Genomic DNA, 27,033 nt, shown 5'->3' on the forward strand with positions numbered 1-27,033 from the left:
GGCTGCACGGCCATGGCTGAGCTGGGGCTGTGCCTGGAGCTGCTCATGCTGGAGCACAGAGCAGAACTCTAAGAGTTTTTTGGGCTACACTCCATGATTTTTTAAATATTCAGGGCTGGTTTTCCCCCGTGGCTGAAGGCAAGGAGCAGAACTGGAAACTCTGAGTGTTGTTTTCTTGTTTTTCTTTATTCCCTAGTCAGCTCTGTGCTTTGTTCTTTGCTCTTCTGACCTTGTTCCCAGCCCGTGGCTCTGCTGGCTGGACGTGCTGCTCCTGAGGCTGCAGCTCAGCAGGGCTGTGTTGGGATGACTTTGGCAGGACAGTGGGATGTGGTAAACTCAGCCCCTTTTTGCTCCAGCTGCCTGACCCTGAGTCAGGAACCTGCTGTGTTCACACATCTCCAGGGACTGAGGCCCTCACTATGCTAAAGCTCTTCAGGTCAGTGTTTTTTTTCCTATGGTTTGTACTCCAAATTGTTCCCCTGGAACAAGGCTGATGTTTTTGGAGGAGAATGACAAGCAGAGTGATAACTGGGATAGCAGAAAACCTGAAAGGGGAGGAGAGATTTCAGAAAGGCAAAGAAAAGCAAAAACAGCAATGCCTGGACATCAGCATCCCTAGGGATGGTTTCCAAAGCTCCCCAAAGCAGGTGTTCCAGCTGTGACCTTTCCTCTGCAAAAAGCCACCACCCTGGTGCCTTTGGGGCCAGGAGCTTCTGTTTGCCGCATTTGGGCCACCTTGTGCGCTTTGTGACTGGCCCCTCATGGGGCTTGTCCTGCTGAAAGGACAGCACCTCTTGGGGCTTGGCCAAAGAAGTGGAGAAACTTAAGGAAGGTCCATGTGGGTGTTCAGGGAAAAAATCTACAGGGTGGAGGTAGAACAGGAATAGGGATAACATGGAGAGAGAGCTCTTTTTCATGAAGGCTTTGGTGATCCAGAGCAAATCCAGGGCAGGTCCCCTCCTGTCCTCTCCTTTTCTTCAACTCCCTCTAAGAACGTGGGTGCAGCAGGGCCAAGAGCACAGGGAAAAGCCATGGGGTGAGGACAGCAGGGGCTGAATATATTCAACCCATAAGCGCCCTGAAAGCAAGCCCTAAACCCAATTGCACTCTGCCCAAAGCCCACTGCATTGAAAGAATTGCAGGATTTTTAAGTAGCTCAGTGCTTGACATAAGTAACTGGACTTGTTAGGCCATGGGTTGAACTTGATGTGAACCCTAAGCCTGTGCTGTGTCAGGCAGAGATGGATCAGAAGGAAACCTGGAGCTGACAATCTGATCAATAACAATAGTAAAGATCATTAATAATAGGTAAAAAAAAAATAGGTCTATGTACTGTAACAACCCCATCACAGTGTGGATTAACAGAGTCCACCAAAACCCACCTGAGGGGTGTGAAACAACCAAGAAAGCAATGCAGGGAAGGGTGAGAAGGACCCCAGACTCTGATATGGCTCTTGCTCAGGACCGTGGTGTGAGGGAGGGGGAATGAAACTTCTTAATTGCCAGGCATTTCTTTGTTCGTGGTCCCTCTGAGGCACCAGCTCCAGCAACCAAATACTAGAAGTGATCTGTGTCAATGAACCTATCAGGGATGAGAACCTCAGGTCAAAACCTGCTGCTGTGCCTGCAGCCCCCTGCCCATCGGGGAGATGTGGGCAGGGCTGGGCAGGTTCCATGAGAGCTCTGTGTAGCCCCTACCAGCTCTCCCCCATCACCAATGGAGCTGCAGAATAATGTCCCCCTCTGCCACCATTTCATCCCCTTCGCAGCTGGAATGTGCTCAGCATGGGCCAGGCCATGACCAGGGCTTGTCGTGCTGCTAAGGGGAGACCAAGGAAGCACCACAGTTGGAAAAGTGACCTTTATTTAAAAAATAAAAAGAGCAACAAACCCCAGCTGTTCTGCAATAAACCCCTTGTGATGACTTATCCCAACACGTGTGCGGTATCCCTGCTGACCTCTGCTGAGGGGACACCGGGCAGCCCCTCGGGGCTGGCAGCCACCTCCCCTGCTTCTGTCCCAGCCGGGAAGGCACCTCCAGGCCGGGAATGTCACACCAGAGTGGGACCATCGCCCACGGCAGGCACTTCTCCGAGTCCGTGTGTTCCAGGCCCCTCTGCCTCCTGCTCTCTCCGCTGGAGAACCTGGCAGATGCAGTCCCCAGGACGGGGCTGGCCCGGAGCGCCCCTCGTCGGGAGAACCTGGCCTGCGGGAGAGGAGCTCGGAGCTGCCAAGGCGGAGTCGCTCCCGTGGGAGGTAAAACAAACCCAGACAAGACAAAGTAGTGGCAGCGGGTGATGGGGGTGTGAGTCAGTCTTCGGGGGCTACACCAACCCCGCCGCCTTCTCCTGCACGTTGTACTCCTTGCTCCTCTTCACCTTCCAGCTGATAAGGGCCAGCAGCACGGTGCCCACCAACTTGTAGCCCACATGCAGCCCCAGGTATCTGCCGGGAGAAGAGCAGGGGCATGCCACGTCCAGAGCTGGCATTCCTGCCGGCTCCAGGTGGGCCGGGGCCCCTGCCCTGCCCGGGGCACAGCGTACCTGTTTCGGAGGAAATCGTTGTTGTAGTAGGCGCAGAAGCGGCGCTGGGTGCACTGCTGCTGCCAGTAGATGCAGGAGGAGTCGATGAGGGCTCCAAACATGGCTGGGGCCGGCAGCCAGGCTGGCGGGAAGAGAGGATGGAGTCAGGTGCTGACCCTGAGGAGGCTCAGTGCCTCCCGTGGCTCCAGAGAACCTCATCCAGAGATGAACACTCACCCAGCAGTCTCATCAGTAAGAACTGGACTCCGATGGCAAAGGACTTCTCATCCTGGTTCACCACCCTGCAGGGGAGAAGCCATGGGAGGTCAGAGCTGCTGGCACTGGATTTGGCCAAGACTTGGGCTGGTTGCCCCTTTATGACATCCTGTTGATCCCAACACAGGGAACCATCATATCTGCTCCCCTCTGGGACTCAGGACTCCCCTCGCCCCTGCTCACCGTAACACCATCATGTAGAGGGGGTTGTGGGACAGGCAGGCGACCAGGGCAGCAAAGGAGATGAGGAATATGGCAGGAAGGAGCATATGGGAGCAGCTGACTGGACAAGAGCCCGTGTATGTGGAGAACAGCTCATTCCCATTCAGGGAACAGTTGTGGTAGATCTGTTGGAAATGTTTGGAACAAAACAGACGTCAGACTCCCAGAGCCAGGAGCACGAGTTTCTTGTGACCCATCATCCCACATCCCTGTGCAGGACACCAACAAGAGCACCAGCTCCAGTCTGAAGGCAGAGCCAGGGTATCCTGTAATGGGATTTGCCACCATCCCTGTTCCTTCAAGCAGGTTCCCAGGGCATTACAGCAATTTGCCACAGCACCTTCCCAGAGCTCAGCACACTGTGTGGAAAATGTTCCACTCCTCCTTATTTGTTGGGTTCCTGTAGCATCACTCCACTATTCCCCAACAAGGAATAGCCACTTTGCTAACCACTTGCTTTACTCACCTGTTGTCTGGGATTGGAGGGGTTGGTGCTGCTGCTGGTGCAGCCAGCAAAGCAGGGTGAGATGTATTCTGTGGTGTTTTTCCAGCACACAGGGTGGAAGATCTGCTTAGAGCATTGGCACCCAACCCGCTCCTTAACCTGCTGCTGGGAATTGGGTGTACTGCCAGAAAGGAGGGAGGAAAAAATTGGTAAAAAATTAAGAAATAGGACAGGAGGAATTAAAAAAAAAAAAAAAACCAAAAAAACCAAAACCCAAGAACACAACTCTTTTATTAGTTGAGCAGTTTTCCTGTTCCTGTCTGGGCTGGGACACTGCCAGCAGCAGCCTGGCCTTCTGCCAGCCTCTGATCCCTGCAGGTACCTCTGAAAGTGTGCAGTGAATATCACAGGAATTATGTTATGTCTACAAACAAGTACTCACATGCTTCTTTTCTCTTTCTCTCTCTCTCTTTTTTTCTTTTTTTTTTTTTTTTTCTCTCAGCTGAAAATTATCAGCCAAAAACGTGGAGAAATGGATCTGGGCTGCATCCAGAGCGGCACAAACAGATGTGTTAACAGCCACAGCTGGAAGCACTACATGGACACAAACTGAAAGTAAGCATGTTGCCAAACAAGCCTGATGACTGTGGAAGTGAAGAGGACAATCCCAAATCTGCCCTGTCTTCCCTCACTTTCCCAAGGAGTGGGTCTGCTGGAGTCACACAGCCTGAATCTTGCAGGAATGTGGCACTGGGGGAGCTGCCCTTGGGCAGAATGGGATGGGGCCTGCTCCACCTCCTCTGGGAAGATGGCATCAGAAATCTCTTCCTTGCTGGCAGTGCGCTGGGAAATGAGCTCAATGCATTTGACATCAAGCCTTGGTTCTATATAAATGTCATTTTTATCTTAAGAATTCATAGTAAGAGCCAAAAATATCCACTGAGGTGAGGAGAAGGATGGTGTCCAGCTGTAACACTGGGAACGTGTGAAGTGATGTGGACACAAAATTACTAATTTTCCCCTAAAAATCCGGAGTGAAAAATTACAAGTGTAATTTCTTGTTTGGCCCAGAAAATCATGGATAAACACCCTCTTGAGCTCTCTGGCCTGTGAAGCACTCAGATCTCCTCCATGCAGTGGGGAGATGAAGGAGCAAGAAGCAGCAGGGTGATGTCTTCTGCCTCTCCACCAGCGTTCATCCCTCCCCACGAATAAGAGCTGGAGAAACAAGGAGCTGGGAATCAGCACCTGCATTACCTGGGGTGGTAGATGCCCTCGATGTGCCCTGTGGAGCAGCCTATGAAGAAAATGGGCAGGGAGAGGAGGATGGAGAAGACGAGCACCACCACGGAGAAGCGCGGGATGGCCCGCAGGGAGAAGGAGAAGCGCTTCATGATGATCCCTCCCAGCAGCATCCCAAGTGCTGCTGCAGGCAGGTTCACAGCTCCTGCAGAGGAATGGAGCCATCAGAGGGGTCCTGCCTGCCCAGAACCACCCCCATGGGCGGGGGGCAGCTCCCTGGACCTCACAGGAGTTGGGAGAACCCACAGATCCAACTGTTGTCCAAATCAGCCCAAACTCAAGGTGGCTGGAAAGCCACCAGCTACCCCAAGGTGAACCCCAGGTCTCGTCCAAAAATGAGCTTTCAGTGACTTATCTAGGATCTAAAAAGCCTGGAGAATATGGGCAGTTGGCTCCCTGCTGGTGGATATCTCTTGCCTCCATCTGTGCTCACCTATGAGGAAGTTGGCCTGGGAGGGGGAGGCACCATACTGCTTCTCCAGGAATTTGTTGAGGAAGGTGGCCAGGCCCGCAATGACAGAGGAGAAGCTGCACTGAGCCAGCACCAGGAGGATGAAGAGGGGGTTGAGCAGCAGCCTGATGAAGATCTTTGGGAAACCTGCAGGGAAATCATAGGAAAAATGTCTTTTAGCTGTGTGATGCTCATGCCAACAATTTCTGCTGGGAAGAGGCACCCACCCTTAGCCTGTTCCCAGTAAGGATATATGTGGGGTGATGATGATGATCTACTGGGGATGTCTGTGGGCATGGAAAAGTGGGAGGGAAGACACCCTAATGCATCCCAGCAGCTGGCAGGACCATGGATGTGTTTTCCTGTTGGAACATTGTGTCCTCTGGTCCCATCAACAGAGGCAGATAGGCTCTAGGAGTAACTCTGTTTATTTGGTCTCTTCCAAGTTTTCTAAACAGCTGAGAGTGCTGGAAAGCCAGCATCCATTAAAGCCCAAAGAGAGGAGAAAAGGGAACTGACAGCTCCAGAATATGACTGCAGTGGAGGAAGAGGCAAGGAGGGAGAGGCTTTATCTGGGAAGAAGTCCTCGTGGAGCTAAAAGAGTGATTAATCTGGTTCCTCAGCAGTGATATCCCTCTCAAGCCTGTTTTGGCTCCTTATAAACAGTGTCAGCTGCAGTGGGGTGACCTCATTGAGCTGGTGGCCCGAGAGCCCTGTGCCCACTCCTGGAGCTAGGGTTAAACCTCCCAGCAACCCTTGTGGTGGCACACTGGTACCACTTTAAGTTCCTCAATGCAGAATTTGGCCCCACAGAAGAGGGCTCTCAAGAGGTCTGTAGCCAGAGGGAAGCTGTGCCCACCTTCCCGTGGTCCTTAGACCTGCATGGTGCTGGAGCTGGTCCACACACGGTGCTGGGCTCCCAAGGACTCCCAACAAGCCCCCTTGGTGTGAATCTGCCCACCCATCACGGCCCAGCATCCCCATCCACCCTCGCCTGGACCCGCCAGGAGCTTACTTTTCATAAACTCCAACAGGGAGGTCTCTTCAGCAGCCCCTGGCTCCATCTTCCTGAGCATCCCGGCCTCCGTGTTCCGCTCCTGGGAGGGGAGAGAGGAGCAGCCTGTGGTGAGAGGGACTGGCATTGTCCTTGCACAGGGAGGCTCAGGAGGGGCAGGGCCTGTCCCAAAGGCCTTTGACCCCCAGCCAAGCCTGACAATTACAGCAAAGCCTCATTCCACCTGCCCCGAGCACTTCTCCAGCCTGGGAGAGCTGTGAGTGTTCACCTGGAGAAGAGAAGACTCTGGGAAGAGCCCCTTGCAGGGTCTAAAGGAGCTCCAAGAGAACTGGAGAGGGACTTTGGACAAGGGCCTGGAGTGTCAGGACAAGGGGGAATGGCTTCCCACTGCCATTAGGGTTAGATGGGATCTTGGGGACAAATTCTTGTAGAGGTGAGGCTCTGGCACAGGGTGCCCAGAGAAGCCGTGTCTGTCCCATCCTTGAAGTGTCCAAGGCCAGGCTGGATGGGGCTTGGAGCAACTTGGGATAGTGGAAGGTGTCCCTGTCCATGGCAGGGGTGGAACAGGATGAGCTTTTAAGGTCCTTCCAACCCAAATCATTCCGGGATTCTGTGATTAAAGGGGACAGATTATCTCAAAGATCACTGCAGCCCCTGAACAGAGCAGCAGAACAACAGCTTGCCCTTGGGAGGTTTTAAGAACTTCCTTCCCCTGAATCCTCACAAAACACCTCCATTTTAACTCTGCAAAAAGTCTGAAAATGAAACTTAGAGCTAGTTCAGCTCAAGTCTGGGGAGTCCTTTAGCCATAACTGTGAAATATTTTGGCTTTTATTTTACGTTTAAAGAATCAGTGAGTAAACAAAAAAACATGGCAAAACATAACTAAAGTATTTTTGTAACAAAACCAGCAGGGTTTGGCTTTGAAAACACCAAAATATACGTTAATTACATGTTAATTATTTTCCATCTTTTAAAATTTGTTTTAGTGGGAAAAGGTTGCTGGACTGCCTTCCTTCCTCCCAATCCCTCTCCTTTGGGGACAGGTATTCCCTCCCTGAGCATATCCCTGGCTCCAGGATGTTCCAGCCTCTGGAGATGAGGTCTCACCTCTCCTTTCAGCATGTACCGAGGGAAGAAGAAGTAAGGGATGGAGGTGAGCACCAAGCAGCCCGAGGAGATGAGCAGCCCCAGCCACCAGGCTCCGATCCACCGCTGGTCACTCGGCGTCAGGTCCACTGACATTGCAAGACACAAGGACACACTCTAAGAGCTCCAGAGGTGAAAGGGACAAATCTGCATGAAAATACGGACTCGTGGAGTATGAAGAGTCCATGTGGACGCAGCCCAAGGGTCTTTCCACTGACATGTAAGAGCAAATGTATGGAGGTGGAAGGTCCCATCACTGCTGGCAGTAAACACAACACCCTGGTTGTGTTTGACCTGTGCTTTCCCTGGCCAGGGCCCTGTACTGCCACTCATCCCAACTGTGCCGAGCCTCCCAGGTGACTGCTGGATGGATTTGGTCAGCATGGAAGCATGCTGGTGGCACAGCCAACCAGTGAGGCAGAGATTGCAGGGGCCTGAACTCCATCCTCTGCCTGGAGAACACAGTGGGTTGGACCATGCTGAGCCAAGACAGGGACTGGGAAAAGGCATGCTGCTTTCCTGGAAAAAGTTTCTCTCCCATTGTTCCAGGCTTGGTCACTTTCTGTTGCAGGGACTGAGGGAAGGCCATATGCTGGCAGAAGCTCCTGGTTTCCGAGTGGACCAAACTCTGGGCGCCTTCTCCGGAAAAAGGAGGAGAAGATGAGAGCCACCCTGTCTCCAGCACATACATCCTTTGGCTGGGCCAAGTGATGCTCACGGGAGGTTTGATAGATTGCCTGGCTTGGCCTGGGGACCTGGCTGCCCACGGCCAGAATGTGGTGGCTGGGAAGGAACCAGAGGCCAGCTCTGGGTGGGAGCTCTGTGCCAGAGTGTGACAGGAGAGGAGCCCACACCCCACTGAAACAATCATCCCACTTCCCCAAACAGGACCACTCCACTCTGGAGCTTGGACGTCATTATGGAGCGACCAGGCAGAGGCTGCTAAATCTGTCTGCCGCCGCAGGGAGCGGGCCAAGGCTTTTTGGCATTTCCTGCCCACGTTCATTTATTATTTTTATCAGGCACCAGACAAAAATGTCAGGCAGGCTCTGATCTCTCTAAGGAAACACAGGAAAAGCCATGTTAATGATGGAGCTGGGGAGAATTCTTTAGTGATTAAGTTACCAGCAATAATAAGCACACGCCATGGATAAAACAAATTATCCCTGCCGTGGCGTCAGCTCAGCCCTTCTCTCTGCAGGCGCTGGGGGTGGGTGCTGGGGAGGAACATGAGTAGACTCAAGTTCTCTGTGTATCCGTAGGGCAGTAGTTGCTCTGTGGTTGTTTTCTCCATCCCTGGGTTCCTCGGGTTTCCCTGTTCCTCTCCTCCACCGTGCTGGGGTTGTGGGATACCTCCTCAGTGTGGTGGCAGTGGGCAGACCCCAGCCCACCATGACCTCCAGTGCAGCACCATGAGTTGGGCATTGGAATGTCCCTACCCTGGAGCTCTGCCTCAGTGGTGGTGTCAGAACCACCTGTATCTGTCCTTATGGAGTGGAGGAGTATGCTGGGGATGCTTTTCCAGGTTGGGTCTTTCCAGGGGAGTGGGTTTTATGGGTCACAAGACTGGTGATTTCTGTCACCTTTCATCTCAGAGTGACCTTCTGACCCACAGAAGGTCTTTAGGACCATTGCTACCTGAGCAATACTCACCATTGTCAACCCTTCCGATGTCCACGAAGAGCCGCAGCACCACAGACCCCAGCAAATATCCAAAGGCAGGGCCAAACACAGCAATGGCAAAGAGGATGGCTGGGGAAAGGGAGCAGAGACAGCCCCTGTGAGCAGGGAATGGTAGTTTCCATGCAGATATGGCTTCTGTCTGCCCAGGAGATGCAGGAATGATGGCACAACACACAGAGGGGAGAAGCCACCCTTCATCACGCTTCAGATAGTGAGAAGGTCCCCACTGCCCCGACAGTGAAGGTGGTGTTTATCTGATGGGAAAAGGAGAGGGAAGGCAGCTGCCTGTGGAAAAAGTCCCTCTGCTTTGCTGCCATCAAGGCTTTGCTGACATGATACAAGTTGTCAGCTACACCATGAAAATCCATGATATTCGTAAACCCCTGGGAGCAGCAGGGCAGTGACATCCTGGGCTCACACAGGGGATTGAGACCTTTGTTTCCTCTGGGATGCCAAGGAAACAAACACATCCTAATCTTAAGATCCAAGGAAAAACATTTGGTGCAAACATCAGGAGAGGTGAAAGATTCTGATTCACCCTGACAGACATTCCCCGAAAGGGAGCACTTGTATTATAAACAAAACACTGGTCCCACTTTCCTTCCTCTTCAGAACCTTTTAGGTTCCTTCAGTCCTCTTTCCTTCATTTTCGTTGCAGATTTGGAAATTCTAAGGGATTAGTGGGGTAATTCATTGGAACAGTGATCTCTCACTGCAGAGGGAAGACAAGGATGCTGGAGCTTGGAGCAACTTGATCTAGGGGAAGGTGTCCCTGCCCATGGCAGGGGATGGAACTGGATGAGCTTCCAGGTCCCTTCCAGCCCAAACCATCCTGAGATTCTGTGAAACAGAGAACAATGTACAGCAATGGTCCCACTTACCGACATACAGCGGAGAATTGTTGGCATCTGCAAAGTCATCCACATAGGATATCCCAAAGGGCTGGATGGGCACAGTCCCGATCCCGGCCAGCAACTGGGCGATGACCATCATGGCCCACATACTGCTGGCCTCCTTCTCTGGGTCCCGGGTGGTGTTTGGGCACACAAACTTACTCTCTGCATGGCACAGCTCAACCTGCCCCTGGCTTTTGTTACCTGGAAGGGAAAACAAGAGCATTTCAACCCTGGGTACATCCCCTGCCTCCTCCCACACTAAATCCCCAAATAGCAGGAATCTCCCAAACTCGCTGAGTAGGTACAAACTGCTGGATTTTGGATGGATTGCTCATTTTATTCAGCAGTTGTCATCACCCTGCCCTTCCTTTGGAGTATTATACTGAGGTCAGAGTAGCCAACAGCCAGGCTGTGATTTTTTATATCAAACTTTTAAAGGGTTCATTCCATGGAGTAGGGTACTCTGGGTTTAACAAGGGCAGATCTAACCCATGGCTGGCTTTTGCTATCTGTGGTCTCTGCCTCCCTTGTGGTACCTGGGCAGGGAGTGATGCCCTCTGGGGTCAGCTGGCTGCCCTAAGCAGGATGCCCTACCCTGAATCTCTGCTCCCCCCATGGCTCAAGGGGAGCCCGTGGACTAGTCCCCAAGGACTAGCCCAGCTCCTTCCAAAGCATGGCCCTTGCTTCTTCATACAGCCCAGACACTGAGAGTCTTCACCCTGCTCCAGACTCCAATCAGGACTGAATTATCTTCAGGGGCTGTTCACAGACTGAATATGTTCTTTTCCATCATCAGGCAGTCCTCATAATGTCAGTATCTCTGCCTTGTCCATCTGTTTTTGCAGTCCATCCTCTAATCCTGTTCAGTTTAGCAAAGGTGTTCTGCAAGAATTTTGCTCTATACAGAACTTTTGGGTCAAACACAGTTCTTGGTATTTTCTTTTGACCTTTTCAGTGATTTCTGGTTATACTCCCATGGTTGCACACAAGTTCAACACTAATCAATTGGGGCATTAGCATTACTTGACCAATGCATAATTCCAGTCCAGTTTTCTTATTGCTGTACCTATCCACTCACACAGGGAGCCCGGCTCCGGGCAGGGAACAGGGTGATACCTGCTCCTTCCTTATTTCCTTTGCAGTAAGAGCAGCCCCTTGTCCCAATTCCTGACCTGTCTGTAGCCTGATGCATGAATTTAGGCTGCTGGAAAACTTGGCCTCTGATGCCTAATTTACTATCCAAACTCAAAAATCATGGGATGGGGACAAGCAGAGATCTGGGTTTCAGAGGTGGCAATCTCTCTGGAGCCTGAGACTCATCAGCATTCTGAGGATTTAGGGACCAAAACTACTTTGGAGAGACCTAAGCCAGTCTTGTGGCAAGTGAGGCAGGTTCTTCTGCTTATTCTATTCTGCATGGAAAATAGACCTGTCATTGTTCACCTGGGTTTGTCCCCAAAAGCATTCCCAGTTAAAGCAGCAGCCTTCCTTGGACTGGATCATAAATATCCTGGCCAGAGCAGAACAGGCCCTCGGGACAAGGGAGCTCTGCTATATCGCAGAATTCCAGAATGGCTTGGGTTGGAAGTGACCTTAAAGACCATCTTATTCCACCTCCTGCCACAGGCAAGGACATCTTCCACACGCCCAGGTTGCTCCAAGCCCTGTCCAACCTGGCCTTGGACAGTTTCAGGGATCCAGGGGCAGCCACAGCTTCTCTGGGCACCTTGTGCCAGGGCTTCATCACCTGCATGGGAAAGAATTTCTCCCTAATAGTGAATCTAAACCTACTCTCTCTCAGAGAAACTATGGCTGCCCCATCTCTGGAAGTGTTCAAGGACAGACTTGGAGCAACTTGGGGTAGTGGAAGTCGTCCCTGCCCATGGCAGGGGGTGGAATGAGATAGTCTTTAAGGTCCCTTCAAACTCAAACCATTCCCTGATTCTGTAACAACAGCTGGAATAACATGTGCAGGAGAGTCAGAAGAAATCCCACATGTAATTTTTGAAATCAGAAGAGGTTCCAAAGCTATAATGACCTCATGTTTAATCAGCAACTGCCCACCTGCAGGCTCTGCCTTCAACCACCATTTAAACCATGTGTGCCCTGGAAACGCCCCCCTTTTTGGGCAGTCACAGGGTAACCCATCCCGGAGCAGCTGGATCCTGGTTTTTGGGACACAGCTGGGGGCACTCACCGGTGCTGAGTGCAGTGTACTCATAGGGGCTCGAGAGGAAGTGTGGCAGGGTCACCAGGAAGGCCCCCAGCGCCAGCAGCAGCCCCCCAATGCCGATCACGCGCGGGCGGTGCACTCGGCTGCCGAAATAGCTGACAAAGATGATGAGCACCACGTTGCCAATCTGCAAAAGGCACAGAGAAGCGGAAGGGATGTGAGAAGACATCACAGAGGACATCCAGACCCCATGGCTGGGCCTGGATGGGTGGACACATCTCATCAGGAGATGTTTCACCCTCACAGGAGCATCCTCTCGCCCCGTGTGCTCCTTTCTCATCTCCAGCCAGAGGGTCACTCCTTGGCCTCAGCCACATCTGGGCATCCCTTGTTGGCATGAACAACATCACAGCCTCCCTGTGACCTGATTGGGGCTTTTTCAGCACACCCCCACCTTGCCCCCACCCCACAGGCACCACAGAATCATTCAGGTTGGAAAAACCCTCTGAGACCATCAAGTCCAACTGCTCCCCCAGCACTGCCAAGCCCACCACTGCCCCATGTCCCCATGTGCCACATCCACATGTCTGTTAAACCCCTCCAAGGATGGGGACTCCACCACTGCCCTGGGCAGCTGTGCCAGGGCTGGACAACCCTTTCAGTGAAGAAATTTTCTCTCATACACAAACTAAACCTCCCCTGGCACAACTTGAGGCCACTTCCTCTTGTGCTGTCCCCTGTTCCCTGGAAGAAGAGGCTGACCAATGTGGCATAAACTGACAATTCCTCCAAAACCAGCAAGGAATGAAACATATTGCCTGCATTCCTGTGACTGAAACAAACATGAGCCCTATTACAAAGTCCAGCTCACTGCAAATATTTATGACCCTGGACATTTGCAACTGCAAGATAGCATCAGCTAGAAAGCCATGAAGCCACCCAGCTCACTCAGGCAAGTGGGTGAACACCACAAAATTCCCATTACATGGGCTTTGACAGCTCAGGACAAGCTAAACATCATTTATCTTTGGCATGTTGAAGCTGTCCCTGCTTGTTGCAGGGCTTTCGGCAAAATGGCCTTTAATGGTCCCTTCCAACCCAAACCATTCTATGTATGGCTAAGAAAACTTTGTATTTATGTTTGTGTGGGCTCCTTTGTCTCTTTGTGGGTTTTCTTCTTGGAATTGCTGTAGGCACCAATGCAATAAGATTGTTGTCATGGACAGGCAGGGCACCCCACGCAGTCACAGACAGCAGGAAGTCTCAGTGGGCCCTTAGACATCTTTTTAATCCCAAATGTTCATGCTGGTTAAGGTAAGACTTGGGCATCCACTTCCCCAAGGACCCACAAAGATTCCAAGTGTCCAGCTTCCTGATGGAGCATCCCATGTGCTCACCAGGGAGCTCACGAACAAGTGTGCTGCCACTTGGTGCCAGCAAAAAAGTCTCTGCTAGCAGATCTCTTCCTGGCCTTTGCCAGGCCTTGAAGAGCTGCCAGGAAAGACAGAAATCCTGAAAAGGTGAACGAGAAAACTTGTTCCAAGGGATATCTTGATAAGAAAGTGTTTGTGAGAAAAATCCTCAGCCAGCTCAGTAATATGCCTTAAACTATCAGAGGGCAGGGTTAGATGGGATATTGGGCAGTAATTCATCCCTGTGAGGGTGGTGAGGCCCTGGTACAGGGTGCCCAGGGAAGCTGTGGCTGCCCCTGAATCCCTGGAACTGTCCCAGGCCAGGCTGGACAGGGCTTGGAGCAACCTGGGGTGGTGGAATGTATTCCTTCCTGCCTGTGGCAGGGGGTGGAATGAGATGGGATGAACTTTAAGGTCCCTTCCAACCACAACCATTCTGGAATTCTATCCAGTGAAAGTCTGCTCTTGTCCAAGGGCCATCACCACAGGGTCCTCTGTTGCCCCCTAGATATGGCAGAGCAGAATGAGGTGTCTCAGAGCACAGCACAGCTGCTCCTCCCAGCACAAGGAGGCTGAGGAAGCCCTGGGTGTGAACAGCCCTGAGACCCTGTTTTGGGAAGGTGCCCCCCAGGTTCTGGCCACTCTTTGGGTGTTCCTCTCCCAGTTACCTCGTGCAAGCTGGAGATGAAACCTGAAGAGAGGCTGGAGAGCCCAAAGCGCTTCTCGATGGTGGTGAGGCTGCTCTTGAAGTTGGCACTGTAGAGGAGCTGGGAGAGCTGGAGGAGCCCATGGCACAGCACAAACACCTGTGGGCAAACAAAGAGTGGCACCCCAGTGAGGACCCAGTTGGAATCACAGATTCGTTAAGGTTGGAAAAGGCCTCCAAGGTCATCGAGTCCAACCTGTGACCGAGTACACCATGCCCACTTAAATCATATTGAGGAGTGCCACATCTAGTCACTGTTTGAAATTCCCAGGCATGGTGACCCCACCACTTCCCTGGGCAGCTTGTTCCAATGATTAACCACTCTTTCAGTGAAGAATTTTCCCTGATATCCAATATGAGCCTCTTCATGCACCCTTTGAGGCCATGTGAGACCACAGTGCCCTGCTGTTGTGTAACTGCTGGCAACCACATCCTGCATGAGCATATTCCAGCTGACTTTGACCAATGGCTGCACTTCTGGCATGGAGCATCCCGGGATTCACTCAGCTGGAAAGTGATTTAACAGAACCTGCTCCAAGGGGTGTCGCTAGAAAAAGGCAAAGAAGGGTGTTAAAAGCCCCAGAGGGAGAGAATGAAATATGCACAGCATGGTCTCACTACTGGGAGACTCCAAAATAATATTCCAAACCCAGCATCTTCCTTTGAGCCAGGCAGTGTGCCGAGCCAGAGGCCAAGCTGAGCAAAGACAGAAGAGGGAATACAGAGAGTTTAGGGAAAAATCTGGTTGAAAGAGCCTGGGTGGGCTGCGAGAGGAGCCAGGGATGAAAGAGGTAGCTCACAAGTGTCTTTTGATCTATATTTAGTCAGAACAGTTTCCCTCTATTTTTCTTGGAATGGAATGTATCCATCCACACGGTGCCAAAAGTATTTTAAAATCAATAAAATAAAAATAATAATTAAAAAAAACCCCAAGAAACTAAACAAACAGGGGAACATCTTTTTATTTAGATCCACAGGAAATAAAATATTTGCTGAATACCGGAAGGGTGTCACTCAACGATAACATTGGGAAGTGTGGGATGATGGATGGGGGAGCAAAGGTACTGCAGGGCTGACAAATTCCTGAAGTCCTTGGCCAAAAGAGCAGCAATAGTCCTGATGAGTATCTATCTGGAAGGACAGTAGTGCCCAGTAGCCCTGACCCACTAAATGATTTAAAAAAAAAATCAAAAAAACCTGAAATTGTCCACCCAGCTTGGAGGATGCAAATTCCGTGAGTGGGTGGAGTTGTGTTTTGGGAGCAGAGGATGATGTAGGGCCAGGACTAGCAATTGTTCTCGCAGTGGGAGGCAGGGAAGCGACACACACACGCGCGCACACACACACACACACACACACACACACACACACACACGAGGATCATGCAGCAACAGCCTGATTTATTAAGGTCTCTTTTCCTTATATAGATGAGAAGGCACCTGCAGTCAATCCTCACTGCCTGAGCCAGTTGCCACTGAACCCCCAAAGGGCTGAGCCTGCTCTCCAATGGGCCTTACCAGTTGAGTGACACAATCAAGGTAATTATATAATCAATCAAATTTCAGTTATATGGTCGGAATTAATGATAACTGTGGGCTGTAGGCCAGACAATTCCTCCATTTCATTTTTAAATACAAAAGCGGTGCCTCGTCGTCCTGCAGACAAGACAGGGCATTGTGTAAAAACCTCAACCTAAGCCTCGGGAAGCTTCAACAAGTCCTTCGATTCAATTGGACAGGCTCAGTCCTTCCTCAGTCAGTGATGTATCTCACCTACCTTCGAAGCTGTGACATTCACCCTAGAGAGCCGTCAGGCAGGACTGCCAACTATACAAGTGATCAAGTTGACATGCTGCAGGCTTATAGCTTGAAGGTTACAGACTTCCAAGTTAACAGTAGAGAACAGGAAACATTTCAACTCTCGAAACCGTGTGAAAAAACAACCAACAGGGCAGCGTCTTTGTCACGCTTTTGTCTAGGGGGTCTGCAGAACAGCGGTGTGTTTGCCTTTCGGTGTCCCTAACCAGTGGGTGCTCCACGGGTGACTCTGGGAGCAGCGGTGCGTGTGCGGAGGTGACAGTGACTTTCAGACCCTGCGGCTGGTCTGCTGCTCCCAGGTGTGACATTCGCCAGGTATCCAGGCACCAGCAGTGATGCATTTCTGGGATCTGTCCACAGACCGGCTCCGGTGCTCGGCAGGGCTCTTCTAGCGTCAGGTTCTGCTTCCACTGTCCAGGTTCAGCTTGGGGCCTGCTTGATGTCTGTCCATCCTGACACGGGTGGGCAAGGCAGTCTCTAGAGGCTGCAGGGTCCTTTCAGGGAGAGGTGGTGCAGCTGTTTTACTCCTCCTCACACCCACACCTCCTGCCAGCTCCTCCAATGCCCGGCTCTCCTCACCCATCTCAGGAGTCCAGGCTGGCCCCTCGGCCCCCCTTGTGCTCTGCTCTCTGTGTAGCTGCTTCAGCAGGTCCATTATGAGTCTCCATGGCTTGATAATGCCAGTGGCAGCCTCATCTCTAATGGACACTGCTTGAAGTACGTGCCTGCCAGCCCCGTCCCACGTTTTAAAATCTAAAGCGACCCCTTCAGTAGTGTCCAGCTTGTGGTTTTTGTACCACCTTAGCAGGGTAGCTGAATCCCAGTTGTCATACCTTACACCTCTTTTCTTTTACATAAATGTCCATACCTTGAGGATAGGATCCTCTTGTGTAGAGCCCCATGCTCCCATCCTGGTGGTTTCCTCTTAACAACCTCTAAGAACAAGGGACCCAGACATGGCTCTCCATATCATCCTCTGCAGCTCTACACGCTGCCTTTGCCAGGGCTCCACAGCTCTGTATGCTACCAGCAGCTGTTCCTGCCTCCTTCACTCTACCCACAGGGGGCTCTTGGTATAACATCAGGGTCACCAGATATCGCAGTGAGAGGCAGGGAGGCGACACACACACACACACACACAAGGATCATGCAGCAACAGCCTGATTTTTTAAGGCCTTATATAGCTGAGAAGGCACCTGCAGTCAATCCTCACTGCCTGAGCCAGTTGTCACCTGGCCAACCAGCCAATAGCAGCCTGAGCCCCCAACGGCCTGACCAAGGTAATGATATCATCAATCAAAATTCAGTTATAAGATCAGAATTAATTAGAACTGTGAGGCCTATAGGCCAGCTGCAGGCCACCACAATTCTTTTTTTTTTTTTTTTTTTTTTTTTTTCCCAGCAATTGTAGCAGAATTTGGGCAGAAGACGGGCAAGCAAATGGTTTCTTGGAAGCTTTTTCCTGTGAGGGAGGAGAGATCCAGCCAAAATACCTGGAATCTAAAAGCATAAGGAATGGGAGGGATGCTGACAGACAACAGAAGAGAAGAGGATGGAGAGGAAGGAGAAGGAGAAAATGGAGCCCCAGCAGTGTGAGGGCGGGCTTGGAAAAACCTGGAGACTGTGGGGAAGATGAAGTAGAAAGGCAAATCCTCACAAAATGAGGAAAGAAGGATCACAGGCACAAGCTGCCATCACAGAGTACCCAGTTACATCTCGCAGGGGTGAGCAGACAGGCTGGCATCAGGCTGGCATTGCCATTGCAATAGCCAGGAGAGGACAAAGTCCCAAGCTGGGACTTTGCCCCAACAAAAAGCTGCAGAACAGGAATTTGGGGTGTAACGTGGGAAATCCTCCCAGATGGGGCCAAAGTGGAAGTGAAATAAATATCTGCCAGTAAACTCTTGAAGCTGAATGACCTCTCCACCCTCCCATTATCAGCTCCCGCACTTGAAATCCCATCCCAGGACAAAATCCTCTGGGTGGAAGCTGCATCCACCACCTTCCCCAGGCCTGACCTGGAATCATGATGGGCTGATCTGGAGCAGAGGGGTGACTCCTGTGAGGATGGGAACTGGAGAGGGGATCTGGTTGCCAGAGAACATCAATTTTTGTTTGTGTGGCTCTGACCAGACTACTGAAGCCACTGGAGCAAGGAAGAGCTGGCTGAAGAGCAGCAATCTGAGACTGCCTGCTGCAGAGCAGCTAGACACAGAGCTCTCCTGGAGCCAGGCGTCAGCTGGAGAAGCAAAGCTGTTTACCAACAGGGAGGGAAGAGGGTGGATCACCGAGGCTGAATTTAGAGCAGCAAATGTCAGCCCAATCTCAGGGCAGATGAGAAGATGGAGGGTTAAGGACAGAGAGAATGATGGCACAGAGGGAAGATGAAGAGGAGAGGCAGCCTGGCTCCCCAGAATGCCAGAGGAGAGGAGAGGAGAGGAGAGGAGAGGAGAGGAGAGGAGAGGAGAGGAGAGGAGAGGAGAGGAGAGGAGAGGAGAGGAGAGGAGAGGAGAGGAGAGGAGAGGAGAGGAGAGGAGAGGAGAGGAGAGGAGAGGAGAGGAGAGGAGAGGAGAGGAGAGGAGAGGAGAGGGAGAGGAGAGGAGAGGAGAGGAGAGGAGAGGAGAGGAGAGGAGAGGAGAGGAGAGGAGAGGAGAGGAGAGGAGAGGAGAGGAGAGGAGAGGAGAGGAGAGGAGAGGAGAGGAGAGGAGAGGAGAGGAGAGGAGAGGAGAGGAGAGGAGAGGAGGACAAGTCATGGGTAGAGAGGGCAGGGAGGAAAAGGCAGAACTGCCAGGAGATGGCCTGAGATGTGTTTATGCCTTGGTGCTAACTTGGGATGGCCAAAACAGAGCCCTGGATGCAGAGATGTCTGGGAACAAGCTGGGGCTTCCTGCCAGGAGGGAAGATGAGGTGGGATAAATGCAGCTGGAGGGCACCACCAAAGGGAGAGGAAAACCTTGGGATGTGACTGCTTCTCCCTGCCCATGAGTCCTTCAAATCCAGCCCTTGTCTGCAGGATTAACCGGAAAGGCAGCAAAGCTGGAAGGATGCTCCAGGGATCTGATCCCACCCTGAGACCACACAGCAGCCTCAGCCCTCAGATGTGCAGAGCCCAGAGGATGGGAGGGGAAGGGCAGGGGTGATTTTTTTCCTTGGGAAGAACCTGCCGCCCAAAACAGCAGGAGAAAGGCAAAAAACCTTTGCTGCAGGACTTGTGCAGCTGGAGTGTGGCTTTTCCAGACATTCTCCAAGTGTCTGGAGGTAAGATGAGGCCCGATTCAAGACTTCCCCTGCATTCAGCAGACTCAGTTTTAATTAAAACAAGGACATCCCAAACCTTGAAGGCTCTGAGTGCAAAACACTGGGAAAAGGCCTTACTTGAAGGGCTCCCCAAAAGGGGTCCATGCACCCTCTGAGGCTGGTGGACATGAGGAGCACCACTGTCCTGTGTTTCCTCACAGGTCCTCATGGGTCTGTCCCATCCCTGCCTCTCCTCCCATGTGTTCCCATCCCCACACATTCATGCTGGTGCATGGAAACCAGTGCTGGCCCGGCCATTCCAGCTGCTCCAGATGTGCCCTGCTGCCCCAAGCTCCTGCCGAGCAGCCCCGAGAGGGAAGCATGTCCCTCATGACAAGAAGGGGTTCTTCAGGAGGAGCCATGCTCTCTCACAGGGAGGTTTTGCTGATGCAGAGCCCACGTGGGGGTGAAGGCGTGGTGGGAGGTTGAGGTCAGCCGGGTGCTGACCCTCCGGAGCAGAGGCTCCCACGGGAGCCTGGAATATTTTTGGAGCTGCGGGGGCGGAGTATTGCACACAGGCATGGAGCAGCACAGGAAGGCCAAAGGCGTGCACCCACATGGACCACCCCCAAATCCCCTCATCATCATCCCCACGCTTGTTTTGGAGCCATCCTGACTCCAGGCTGTTTATACAAAGCACTTGACTCCTTTCCAAAAGGAACTGCATTTAGAAGGGAAGCAAACTCCTGGGAGAGACAGGCTGCTGCCCCCACCCAACTCGTGGGGACCAGCACCTCCCAGGGCAGTGCTTTTTCCAGAGGAAGAGAAACCTATCCCATTGCAGGGAAGGGGGAGGACTGGTCCTTCCATGCTCTGGACAACGGGAGCTGGCAAGGATTCGGTCAACCCCAGCCTAAACTTTCATCTGAGATGCGTCTAACAAATACTCGGGTTTCATTTCATAGGAGTGAACCATCTCTATGGAGCCTCCAGGGATCTCCAGCAGTCAGGATAATACTCTTCCAGGTGAGAACCTAATTCTGCTCTGGAGGGTTTGGGAGGATCCTGCTATGTGTGGCATGGCCATTGCTCCACCTGGAGGAGCCAGTTATGGGTTAATTCCTTGCCCTGCTTCCACACTTCATGTCCAAAGTCATCCCCCACTTCAGTTTTTCAGTGCCTTCCCCTTGGCAGCCCTGGTTGGAGATAAAGAGGGTGGAAATGTTGACGGCACTTGTGCTGATCTCCATGCCCAGCATCTTTCCCAGGGCAGTGGGGATGGAAAGAGCCAGGGCTTTGTTGATTAGATGGGCACAAGGACTGCCTGGAGAGCTGGAGACCTTCACAGAACTTGTCCAAATGCTCCCATGTGACTGATGACACCAAAGTAGGACGTGGCTGAGAGCAAAATTAATCTGGCTGGAGTAAACCTTTGGAAAGGACTGGGAGTAAGGATGTTCCATTAGTTCTTTCCCTACACAGAGTACAACTGGAGCTGAGTCCAAAGCAAAGTTGTTTGACCTGAGTGGAAAGTCAGAAGACTTTCCTCCCAAAATCAGGGAACATTTCTCCCAAAGCAGGAGACTCCAAGCTGCCCACCTCTGGCGACTCACTCCACTTTAGTCTCCTGAGCTTGCAAAAGAAAAAACAAACAAACAAAAAACAAACGAAAGGAAAGGGGCAACTGTAAGAGCTAATAAGAATATCCCCAAAATTTTAATAAGGAGAAGACAGAGTGTTTATTTTAGAGCTTGCGTATAGTCAACTCTTACTACACTGGGAGATCCTCCTGCAGTGGGACAGCTGAGGTCACTCAGTCCACAAGAAATGTATCAGCTGGATATGGAAAGTGTAGGGATGAGTGGGGAAATACATCCCTCCTTGGCATCACTCTCCTATGGGCAGCTGATTGGATTTGCAGATCAAAAAAGTACCATGAAAGATGAAAAAAAGCATGGGTTTTTTTTCCACAAAAGGAACTAAATACCCTGCCAGAGCCCATCCTTTAGCACAGAATTTCCGAGTCTGGTCCAATGGCAGAAGTTGGCTTCTAAGTGGGATTTCTATTGCAAATAATAAAAAAATACACAAATTACCCTGATCAGGGATTGCCTGAAGCCTGCTGGAATGACAGTAGTCTACTGCCAAGCTACACATGTTTTACAATCTGTCACATGCAAAGACAATATTTGTTCTTTTTGCAACAACACAGACGTGGGATTTCCTGGCACTGTGTCCTGGTGACTTTGCAAGGCACAGCTTTGCCCAGAATGGAGGTTTTTGGCTGCAGAGGACTGCTGAGACAGACCCTCAGTGTGGGATGCTTCCTAAGAAAATACTCCCCACGAAATAGGATGCCGAGTATCCCGCAGCCTCTCCTCCCTCCGGCAGGTTGGGTGGTTGCTCTTCCTTCATTCTTTCCTGAAAGTCTCTTTTCATTCTGAGGCATCAGGATCTGATCAGGGTTTCCTTGAGGGCAGGTCCAGACTGGCGGGGTTTTGCCTGACCCAGAAGTGTGTGCAAACACTCCTCCTGCCCCGCCAGCCGTGCCTCGTGCTCCCTATCAGCGTCACTCCTCTCCCGTCCTGCTCCCGATAATCTTATCTACACTGACCACTCCTTGCTTCTGTTTGGGCACCCTACCACCTCGCCCCTCATAAAATTACCTTGTCTCAGGCCTCCTAGACCTTGATCCCACTAAACTTTCCGACCCATCTTTTTTCCTTATCCCACTGCTGGTGTTGCTGGCGAAGACCAGGTGGTTCTTCCCTTCTGGAGCCTGATCCCACCAAAAGCAGATGTGACCACAGTGCTGGACCATCCAAACCCAACCTGTGCTATCTGGTGCCAGCACCATCACCACAAATGCTGGAAGACCCTGGTCACTGCAGGTCCTTTCCCTCATGTCAATAAGGACCCTTCTTTGCCACAAACTCTTATCCAACCCACCGTGCCTGCACAGTGTCCAGGATTGCAATATTGCTTTGATTTTCTTGCTTAAATCAATGTCTCTAATCAACCATGACTCTCCTTTCTGCGTTTCCACCTCCAAACCTACAGCCATGCTGCCTCCAGATCTGTGACTTGATGAATCTCCTGTCCTGGCTAAACAAAGCAATTCATAATCTTTTCCAACAGGATATGAGAGCACAACTGGTACATCTCCAGGCTTCTGGAATACACTCCTCAGCAAATTCCTTTAGTCCCTTGGAAGGAAGGGACAAAAAACTTGCCCTGCTGCTGTTGGGACCTCAGACCCCAAGGCCAGGCTCTGTTTCCTCTGCAGGAGACATCCAGCCTCCCCAGGGAGGCGAGAGCTCCCTGCTCTGTTCACTGCTCCCCACACCTTCACCCCGGGATGCTTCCAAGCCTTATCACACTTTGAGAGCCCCCAGACTCCTCTTCAGCTTGTTGTCCCCTCTCCTACCCTCTTCCATTCCCTCTCTCTCCCTGCCCCAGTACAACACCAAATTTAAACCTCTACTAAGGCTTTTAAACCTCTCTCTGGATCACCTCTGGCTGACATAAGTGAGAATAATTCTCTGTTGTCCTCCTGTTTCCTTTTCCATGCCAGGTGGTCTGCAGACATGGAAAAAAAATCCTCCCCCTGCCTTGCACTCACAATGCTTTCACACTGCTCCTCTGTGCTCTCCAGCTTCCAGCTGAAACCAGTCCAGCTCCTCTAAATCAAAAGATATTTATAAAGCTCTCCTCCTTGACATCTTTCTGGGGATCCCAAAATCAATTAAAATAGTTCAAAACCACGAATGAAACAGTAAAGGCTAAGAAGCCAAAATATCTCAGGCTCTGTAAACAGAGAATTCCTGTGAAATAATCCTTTTCCAGTGGTTGTCTGGGAGCAGAAAATGAATCATAGCATCATTAAGGTTGGAAAAGACCTCCAAGATCATCAAGCCCAACATGATCTTAAATCACGTGCTTGGGGCTCTGGATTGGGGGACACTGATGGGATCCCTGGCCATTTGTGGGTATCAAAAGGACCAACCACCTTCTCCATCTTTTAAACCTGTCTTAATCCTTTAGGCTGTGAGGTTCTTGGTATCCCCAGTGCCACCAGGTGCTGGAATCCACCTGAGGGTTGGGTTCATCCTGCATTTGCAGAGCAGCACACCTGCAAGTCCCCCAAACCCCAGGGCCAGTCAGCACAACCCTGGGAGCTCTGGTGAACGTCCAAGCAGGGGATGTCCCTGCTCATCAGAGAAATCACAGAACTGTGGAATGTTTTGGGTGGGAAGGGAGCTTAAAGCCCATCCAGACCCACCCCTGCCCTGGGCAGGGACACCTTCCACTATCCCAGGCTGCTCCAAGTCCTGTCCAACCTGGCCTTGGATGCTAGCAGGGATGGGGCAGTCACAGCTGCTCTGGGCAGAATTTCTCCCCAGTATCCCATCTAAATATCTCATCATCACCCCTATCTCCACCAACGCTGTGGGGTTACCAGGATGGTCCAGGTTTCTGGCCGAGGTCAGAGCTCAGCAGCCCCAAAACCTCCCAGCCCCAGAACCCGAAAGCCTTTTGTGTTCTGCTTTGTCTGTTCCAGGGGGCTCAGGGTGGAGGCAGAGGGCTCAGCAGCCCTGCACTCAGGCTGAGAGCAGTGTTTGTGCCCGTCCCAGGTGTGAGGCAGGGCAGGCGGAGCCCGGCGGTATCAGCGCAGACCCAGCCTGGCTGTGTCACTGCCACAGCCAAATACCCACGTGTGCCTGGGAGGGACTGCACAGCCCCACACGGAACTGTCACAGCCCAGCTCCAGAGGGATCGGGGAGCAGCTGGAACCACACAGATCCAAGGCCACATCCACAGGGAATTGCTTCCTGAAGTGCTGCTGCATCCCTAGCAGTGTCCCCATGACTCCAACCCCATCCCGCTCTTCAGATCCCCATAGAATCCCTCAAACTGCCTCTTTCCACCAGGACTTCTCCCTCCGTGATGCCCATCCCTGGCACCACCATATTCCCACACCTCCAAACCTCAGTGGCAATGGGTCCAGTGCAGGGGGTGGACCCTGTCACAGCCATCACAGAGGGGCAAGATGGTTTGCATTGAAAAAAAATTTGTTATTTTGGCCCTAGTCCTGCAAAAGACACTCTGAATATCATCCCACCACGTGGGGCTTTGGGGATTAAATATGAGTTTCGTGATTAAGTCTTCCAAGTCTTAATCATGTCCTTCCAAGCCTGTTAAAAGTAGGGAATTTTGCTGTCCCCATCAGAAACTGCCATTGCCTGTATGAGGATTTTGTGTCTGATGGCTCTGGAGAGGGTGATGCCCTCAGCTTTCCATAAAATCTGAGGTTGAATGAGGCTTTCTTATAATCCATCATTCATAGCACCAGTGGCTTCTTGTACAAGTAAGAGCTACAAACCCTTTCAAACCCAGGTGTTGACCATGCTTTGCCCTCTGATGACCCTTCACTCCAAAACCCCCCAAACCTGGAAATTCCACTGTGACACTTGGATGTCCTACTCATTTTGGGGGCTGAGGGGACTGACACTACACACAGGCTGATGCTTTCTGACCCTGAAGCAGTTCTTTTGTAAATGTGTATGTTTTTAATGCAAATATCACAGGACAGGAAGAGTGAACAGGTCAGGAAAGGGTGGGGGATCTTGTTGCTTGTCGATTTATACATTTGCTCTTAAAAGCAAGAATATTTCTCTGAGAAATGGGTGTCCTGGGCATCCTGACTGTCCACCACCCCAGATGGTGAATCACATCATTCCCTCTGATGCCAATGAGCATGTTTGGGAAGAGCTCAAACTCTTCCTTCACGTGCTTGCACAGTGCCACTGCCATACTGTTGACTTTTAAAACCAGAAACAATTTTAAACTAGAAAAAGTTAAAAAGAAAAAGTCTTTCTTTTCAAAGAAAAAAAATTCAAGAGAAAAGGAAAAGTTTCAAAAGCAGTTTGAAAGTTTTTCTTCAGGCAATGTTTTCCTGCCACTAGGAAAGGGACACCCCCGAGTCATCTGCCCTTGGCCAGATGCCCCTAAAAGGTCCCATCCTGACTCTGGGGCACCCACATCCCACACCCTGCAGCTGCCTGTGAGATGTACAAATGGAGTAGTATTTATTTGTTGGGGCTTTTGTTTTTTAATCTGAAAGTCTGACATCCTGCAAGAGGGTTTGGCAATGTTTTTTCACTCCAGGCTATTTTTGCTTGCTGCCAGTTTCCAGGAAAGAGCATGAACTGCAAGAAGGGCTCTGGTTTGGGGTGACTTTATTCACCCCAAGTCAGGATCATTACTGCAGCAGCCTGGAGGGGACCGTGGGCACATTTTGCACCTCCACCAGAGCAAGGGACAGGTCAGCAGTCCCCTCCAGAGGAACATCAGAGTAGCCCAGAGGAAGCCCCAAATCACCCAGGGTAATCTCAAGCCCTTCCTCCTGCAGCCCACAGCCAAAAAATCTCATCAAGTCACCTGCTGGAATAGCCCAGCCTAGGCAGTTCAGGGGGATGGGACTGGGAGATATCATCTGGTGTCGTGCCTCCAGCCCTGGGAGCCCTGAGGAGGAGCAGCCACTTGGGAACAGCCCCCGGCACCTCCAGCATCCCCACAGAACCCCGGCACAGTCCAGGGAGGAGCGGGCAGCACCGGGAGCAGGATGAGGGAAGCTTGACGGCAAACCAACCTCTAACCCATCCCGACCACGACTCCTAATCCACGGCCACACATCCTGAAACCCCTGCGCTGGGAGGTGCTGACACACCACAGCACACAGGCTGGAATCCAGCCCGGCTGCTCGAGGGGCCGATGTGTGGAGACGTGGAATCCCACCCTTGCAGGGACATCCAGGAGGATGTCCCGAGGACAGGAATCAGCACGTGCGGCAGTCTCGGTGCATTTCCCAAAACGGGCCAAAGAGCGGGGGGTAAAAACCAGCTGAGGGGTGGTGTGAAGCCGGGAAGGTCGGCAGGGTGTGAAAGGTGACACACGGCCGGGCTGAGCGGTGTGTTCGCACGCAGGCAGTGAGCACAGGAGCCTGCAGCTCCTGCAGGGGCCGGCTCTCAGGTGACAGAGGAACTGGGCAGCCAGCACCGGAAAACCCACCTCGACCCTCCGAGCTTTTGTTTCTGTCACTGAAAAACTCCGCTCACCCAAGTTTTTAAAGCGAGCGCGAATTATTCTGAGGTAGTGTTTTCTTTTCACACCAGGATGTGGTTAATCATTCCCTAAACAGCAGCACACCGTGTACCGGAGGCGGTGGGGAAGCTCACGGAGAGCTCCACGGGGCGAAACACCCACGTGCCATGCAGGGCATCACTCCGAACCCACAGACACCGAGCAGGGCAGGATTCGCCGGGACTGCCCCAGGAGCTGATGCTCAAATTCTGCCTCATCAAACACCCCTCGTTCCACCCGCCGTGCGTGCGAGGGACGCGGGGATGAGTGGGGTGCGCTGGGGTCCCTCTCCAGGCTGGAATCCCCCTCTCTCCCTGCCAGCATCCCTGCCCCATCCTTACTTTGATGTTGCAGAAGATACTCCTGGAGCAGGTGCCGGACCTCTTGTGGATGTCAACCGGGGATTTGCCAACCTCGGGGTGGACGCCCATGGCGAGGGCTTCACGGGGAGCCCGGAGTTGCTGGGCTGCGCTGCTCTCCGACCCGTCCGGCCGCCCGTAGCCCGCACGGACTGTGCCGAAATCCCTCCAAGGCTGCGAGTGAGCCAGGGCAGCGAGAGCGTCAAGTTTTTATAAGTCGGCTCC

At 51.9% G+C, this 27,033-nt stretch overlaps 1 protein-coding gene across 1 annotated transcript; it reads right to left on the reverse strand.

Moving 5' to 3' along the window:
* Positions 1 to 1,846: 1,846 nt before the first annotated feature.
* Positions 1,847 to 27,033, reverse strand: SLCO2A1 (solute carrier organic anion transporter family member 2A1). The gene is made up of 14 exons (XM_066326149.1): positions 26,791 to 27,033; positions 14,215 to 14,352; positions 12,159 to 12,321; positions 9,947 to 10,162; positions 9,036 to 9,134; positions 7,344 to 7,471; positions 6,234 to 6,315; positions 5,201 to 5,365; positions 4,723 to 4,912; positions 3,487 to 3,646; positions 2,982 to 3,145; positions 2,760 to 2,824; positions 2,544 to 2,664; positions 1,847 to 2,445 (listed from the first exon to the last, which is right to left on the reverse strand). The coding sequence occupies exons 1-14, from the start codon at positions 26,878 to 26,880 to the stop codon at positions 2,325 to 2,327; spliced, it is 1,902 nt and encodes a 633-aa protein (XP_066182246.1). The 5' UTR covers positions 26,881 to 27,033; the 3' UTR covers positions 1,847 to 2,324.

This window comes from Sylvia atricapilla, chromosome 10 (assembly GCF_009819655.1).
Source record: "Sylvia atricapilla isolate bSylAtr1 chromosome 10, bSylAtr1.pri, whole genome shotgun sequence".
Classification (NCBI taxonomy): domain Eukaryota; kingdom Metazoa; phylum Chordata; class Aves; order Passeriformes; family Sylviidae; genus Sylvia; species Sylvia atricapilla.

Coding starts and splice junctions, on each gene's coding strand:
- SLCO2A1 (XM_066326149.1), bottom strand. CDS start 26,880: ATGGGCGTCCACCCCGAGGTTGGCAAATCCCCGGTTGACATCCACAAG. Junction 10,163..12,158: donor GTACACTGCACTCAGCACCG/GTGAGTGCCCCC, acceptor TTTCCCTTCCAG/GTAACAAAAGCCAGGGGCAG. Junction 3,146..3,486: donor CCTCCAATCCCAGACAACAG/GTGAGTAAAGCA, acceptor CATTTCCAACAG/ATCTACCACAACTGTTCCCT.